A 5,681-nucleotide genomic window follows, 5' to 3' on the forward strand; every position below is an offset into this window, starting at 1 on the left:
ACCACCTCGCTCACTTGCCTCTTCTCTGACGGGGATGGTCCCGGGAGATGCTTCTTCATCATCCTAAATCCAGCATCGGGGAATCCATCGGTGAAATAAGGATCCTCCTCCTCCAGGTCCCTGTGGGACCAGTGCAGGAGCATCGCTGGGGTGGGTTCTGGGGGGGGGCTGCCCCCCCTTTTGCCCTGCCCTGGTCCCCCCCAACTTGCTCACAGCCCGTCCTCATCAGGGTCCATCTCGGGGGGTCCGCGCTCGTCGGGTGGTGGGGGACCACGCTGTAGGTAGCCCCTCATCTCCAGGTTCCTCAGCACCAAGCTGTGCACCACGTGCTCGTGGGGCTTCCTCAGGAGCTCCTCGAAGAGCCGCAGGCTGGCCAGGCTGATCTAGGGCACGGGGAGGGGGGGCAGAGGGGGTGAGACCCCCACCACTCCATTTACCCCCCCCCAGCATCACCCGTGTCCCCTATCCCACCCCCGTGTCCCCTGTCCTCCCCCACCTCGTCAGAGAGATGGTCACAGCGGTCGATGAGGTGGGCACGCAGAGGGTGGGGGGTGTCCCCCGGGGTCTCGGGGTGTCGGTGGGGCCCCAGTAGGAATAGGACGAGGCGGTGGAGCAAGGGGGGGGCACGGATTTGCCGCAGGGTGCCCGTCAGCGTGGCCGTGGCGCTGAGGACGGCGAGCTCCGACCTGCCAGGGGGGGACACAAGGTGGGATGCTGCGAGGCTGGGGCTGGGGGGGGGTCCTAAGAGCATCACAGCATCCCACAGCAGGGCAAAAAGGAGGTTCAGGCAAGGGGAACCCCACCATCCCAGCCCCAAGGTTGGGGGGGGGGGGTAGATAAACTCCCCCCAGTGCTCTCTGGCACCTCAGGAACTCACATCTCCAGGAGTTGTGGATGCAGGATGCCCTGGAAGAACTTCTCCTCCACGGCTTTGGTGATGGCATCTGCCACGACCTGGGGTGGGGGGCAGAGGCTGAGCCCCACAGCGGGTAGGGGGGGCTTTTTGTGCTCTGCAAGGGGGGGTTCCTTACCGGGTGGGCACCCGTGCTCTCTGGCACCTCAGGAACTCACATCTCCAGGAGTTGTGGATGCAGGATGCCCTGGAAGAACTTCTCCTCCACGGCTTTGGTGATGGCATCTGCCACGACCTGGGGTGGGGGGCAGAGGCTGAGCCCCACAGCGGGTAGGGGGGGCTTTTTGTGCTCTGCAAGGGGGGGTTCCTTACCGGGTGGGCACCCATCACCAGCTCATCGAGGTAGTCCAGCCAGGAGAAGAAGGCAGCCAGGTTCTCCTTCCCGGGGAAGACCCCATCACCAGCAGCATCCCCCTGCGACCTGCGTGGGGGGCAGAGGATGGGGGGCTGCGGCGAAGCCTCGGTGATGCCCAGGGATGACCCTGCCCGGTGCCAACCTTACCTCCAGCTGGCTCTCTCCAAGGAAAGGACGTCGGCGGGGTCGGTGCCGGGGGGCACGGCGCTGTAGAGGTCACAGAGATGCTCCGTCAGCAGCTGGCACAGGGTGCCTGTCCCCACCAGGCGGGCAGCAGCCCCTTCCTGGGCCAGCCCCACCAGCTGCAGCAGGTTCTCCCGAGCCTTCAGTGCCACCCTGCCCTTCTGTGAGGAAGAGGAGGATGAGGAGAGGTGGCACACGACTGGTGGCACCCATCCTCTACTCCTCACCAGCCCTTTCCCCCCCTCAACAGGGAGAGGTGGCACACCACTGGTGGCACCCATCCTCTCCTCCTCACCAGCCCTTTCCCCCCCTCAACATCTCTTCCCCCCCCTCCTACCTGGCTCTTGCACAGCCCCACCAAGGAGGTGACGAGGTTGCTGTCCCTCCGGGGAGGGGATGGCTCAGCTGGGGGGGTGGTGGTACCCGGGGGGGGATGCTCCGTACCCTCTTCTATGGGGCTGGCCAGCAGCTCCTGGGCTCTCCTCCCGTTCAGGATGCTCTTTCCCTGGAGAGGAAGAGGAGCAGCAAAGCATTGTAGCCACCATCTTCCTCCCCACTCCCCCCGAGGAGCTTTGCAATCAAAAAAGCTCAATTAAATGAGGCAAACCCCACGGATGAGCCCCACCAGATCATCCCCACAGGGATGAGGGGGGTGTGTGTGTTGGGGGGGTCACCTCACCTCCAGGATGTAGGCCAGGAGGGTGGGATCCTGCTTGATCTTCGTGCAGAGGACAGCAGCGAATTGCACCTCCTCCTTCTCCGTGCCGGAGCCCAAGCGGTCACCACTGAGTTGGAGCAGCTTCTGGGCAGGGCAAGGAGGGGGCTACTGGGCATCACCCCCCCTTGGAAGCCTTTGGGCTAAAGGGATGAGGCCACCTCCCCCGGCATCTGGCATCCCTGGTGGGACCTGGCATCTTTGGTGGCACCATCACCAGGACCTCCCCGACTCACCTGCACCGGCCTGTGGACGTTGAGGTAGTGCAGGAGAGGGTGCTGCATCTGCCCCAGCACCCGGCTGAAGAAGAGGAGGACCTGCTGCCTCATCCCGGGGGGGTACTGGGAGGGAGAGGAGACCATCAGCTGGAGACCAGTTCTCTCCCTCTGTACCCCGTTACCCCTCTCATCGCCCCCAGATCGGCCCAGTAGTGGTCTGCAAGAACATCCTCAGGAAAGACCCCGGGTTTGCTCCCCTAAAATCATGCAAATAGACACCCCAGAGACCCCACCACCTCTCTGGGCAGCCTCTGCCAGGGCTCTGCCACCCTCACAGCAAAGAAGTTCCTCCTCATGTCCAGGTGGAACTTCTTACCTTCAAGTTTGTGCCCATTCCCTCTTGTCCTGTCCCTGGGCACCACTGAAAAAAGACCAGCCCCATCCTCCTGACACCCACCCTTTCAGTATTTAGAGGTGTTGATCAGATCCCCCCTCAGCCTTCTCTTCTCCACACTCCAAAGCCCCAAGTCCCTCAGCCTTTCCTCGTAAGGGAGATGCTCCGGGTCCCTCCTCATCTCTGTAGCCTCTGCTGTCTCCTCTCCAGCAGTTCCTTGTCCTTCTGGAACTGGGGAGCCCAGAACTGGTCCCAGTGCTCCAGCTGGGGCCTCCCCAGGGCAGAGCAGAGGGGCAGGATGACCTCCCTCCACCTGCTGCTCACACTCTTCCTCATGCCCCCCAGGATGCCCTTGGCCTTCTTGGCCACCAGGGCCCATTGCTGGCTCATGGGCATCCTGTTGTCCACCAGGACCCACAGGTCTTTCTCCTCAGAGCTGCTGAGGTGACAAACAGCCCACAGGGACGTGATTCCCCCTAAAAAAGTGGTGGCTCGTGCACCCACCTCTGCCTTGCCCAAGGTGCCCAGGGTCTCCAGAACCTTGTGCTGCAGCAGGTACTCCAGGCAGGGTCCAGCTTCCCCCACCGGGCGCTGCTTCTCCTCGTACACCAGGATGTCCAGCATCTGCTTGAGGCGCCAGGGAATGTCCGTCTGTCTGGCGGGGACACTCTCGTCTGGGGACACAGGCAACGGGGGGGCTGAGGAATGTCCTTCTCCACCCCCCCATGAGGGCATAAAGGAGGGATGAGGGGAGTAACGCATGGTGGGGTGCAAATATGGGGTGCTCATCATGGTGAGGTGCAAATATGGGGTGCTGGACATGGTGGGATGGAAATATGGGGCGCTGGAGATGGTGGGGTGATCACCATGGTGAGGTGCAAATATGGGGTGCTCACCATGGTGGGGTGCAAATGTGGGGTGCTCACCATGGTGGGGTGCTCACTATGGTGAGGTGCAAATGTGGGGGGCTGGACATGGTGGGATGGAAATATGGGGTGCTGGCCATGATGGGGTGCTCATGATGGTGAGGTGCAAATATGGGGTGCTGGCCATGGTGGGGTGCAAATGTGGGGTGCTGGCTGTGGTGAGATGGAAATGTGGGGTGCTGTCCAGTGGCACCCCGAGCCCTGCTAGCCCAGAGTCCTCCTCCAGTGCCAAGAGCGGGCAGGATCACGGTGGGGGAAGTGCAAATACAGGGTGCTGGCCATGGTGGGATGGAAATATGGGGTGTTGGCCATGGTGGGGTGGAGATGTGGGGTGCCCATGATGGTGAGGTGCAAATATGGGGTGCTGGCCATGGTGGGGTGCAAATGTGGGGTGCTGGCTGTGGTGAGATGGAAATGTGGGGTGCTGTCCAGTGGCACCCCGAGCCCTGCTAGCCCAGAGTCCTCCTCCAGTGCCAAGAGCGGGCAGGACGCTAGATGGCAATGTGATGATGGAGTCCCAGCACCACCCGAGCCTGCTCCTTCCGCTCAGGGCCTACCAAAGCCACCGGCCCTTCCCGCTGGGGGGGACAGAGTGGCTCTCAGAGCTGCCGGGGGGGCTACTAGCCCCACAGACCCTCCAGGACCAACCCAGGAGGGGAAGGGGTGGAGGGGACCGAGCAGGAAGGACCCAGATCCCGGTTGGGGAAGGGGTTGAAGTTCTCCAGGCCCTACACGCTGCCGGAGAGGGACGTGCCCCAACCTGCAGTCGCTCCCAGAAGAATCTGCACCCACACAACCCTCCCCGTGGTGCCCCACTGGTGTTTGGGGAGGGGGTCGGGGCTGGGGGGGGGCAAGGTCTGGGCTGGATAAGTCCTCCTGGGGTATGGGAATGGGTGTCCCACCCCAAAATCCCACGTCCCAGATCATCCCCGGTGCTCTAGGGTGGGCACGGTGCCCTGCTGCTGGGGGGGTCCTGACCCAGGGCACGGGGACACCCCCCCTTTCCCTGGGCACGGGGTCCTGTCCCTGGGCACTGGGACCCCCTCTCTGGGCAGAAGGACCTTCTTCCCAGACTATGGGACATTATCTTAGGGCACAGGGACCCTCTCCCAGGGCACAGGGACCCCAGTTTAGGGCTCGGGGACCCCATCTTAAGGCACGGGGTCCTGTCCCTGGGCACTGGGACCCCCTCTCTGGGCACAAGGACCTTCTTCCCAGACCATGGGACCTTATTTTAGGGCACAGGGACCCTCTCCCAGGGCACAGGGACCCCAGTTTAGGGCTCGGGGACCCCATCTTAAGGCACGGGGTCCTGTCCCTGGGCACTGGGACCCCCTCTCTGGGCAGAAGGACCTTCTTCCCAGACTATGGGACATTATCTTAGGGCACAGGGACCCTCTCCCAGGGCACAGGGACCCCAGTTTAGGGCTCGGGGACCCCATCTTAAGGCACGGGGTCCTGTCCCTGGGCACTGGGACCCCCTCTCTGGGCACAAGGACCTTCTTCCCAGACCATGGGACCTTATTTTAGGGCACAGGGACCTTCTCCCACTCCACGGGGACCCCAATTTAGGGCACGGGGACACCAATTTAGGGCACTGGGACCCCCTCTCTGGGCACTGGGACCTTATTCCCAGACCACGGGACCTTATCTTAGGGCACAGGGACCCTCTCCCACTCCACAGGGACCCCAATTTAGGGCACAGGGACCCCAACTTAGGGCTCGGGGACCCCATCCTAGGGCACGGGGACCCCTTTCCCCCCACCCCACTCACCCGTGGCTTCCAGGTAGTAGCCGGTGATGCCCTTCCAGTGCTCGGTGAAGGCTTCCAGCAGGTCCACGTTGGGTTCCCGCTGCACACACCGGGGGCCGGGCTCAGGGGGGTTAACGGAAGCGTCCCCCCCTTACCCCCCCTTTCCGCCGCCGCTCCCGGTGCCGGTCCCGTCCCGTTCTCCCCCCCCCGACCCCTCTTACCGT

The 5,681-nt window shown here is 63.2% G+C and overlaps 1 protein-coding gene across 1 annotated transcript in view; it reads right to left on the reverse strand.

Moving 5' to 3' along the window:
* Positions 1-5,681, reverse strand: part of FAM160B2 (family with sequence similarity 160 member B2) — a 10,084-nt gene that overhangs the window by 3,406 nt on the left and 997 nt on the right. Inside the window, exons 3-12 of the mRNA XM_014958408.1 lie at positions 3,283-3,452; positions 2,403-2,507; positions 2,131-2,253; positions 1,789-1,956; positions 1,416-1,612; positions 1,226-1,334; positions 1,072-1,148; positions 497-686; positions 214-383; positions 1-120 (exon numbers count right to left, since the gene is read on the reverse strand). Of these exons, the coding sequence (XP_014813894.1) occupies positions 1-120; positions 214-383; positions 497-686; positions 1,072-1,148; positions 1,226-1,334; positions 1,416-1,612; positions 1,789-1,956; positions 2,131-2,253; positions 2,403-2,507; positions 3,283-3,452 (1,429 nt within the window). The remainder of the gene's footprint in view (positions 121-213; positions 384-496; positions 687-1,071; positions 1,149-1,225; positions 1,335-1,415; positions 1,613-1,788; positions 1,957-2,130; positions 2,254-2,402; positions 2,508-3,282; positions 3,453-5,681) is intronic.

The sequence above is a fragment of the Calidris pugnax genome, unplaced genomic scaffold (genome assembly GCF_001431845.1).
Source record: "Calidris pugnax isolate Ruff unplaced genomic scaffold, ASM143184v1 scaffold280, whole genome shotgun sequence".
Lineage (NCBI taxonomy): Eukaryota > Metazoa > Chordata > Aves > Charadriiformes > Scolopacidae > Calidris > Calidris pugnax.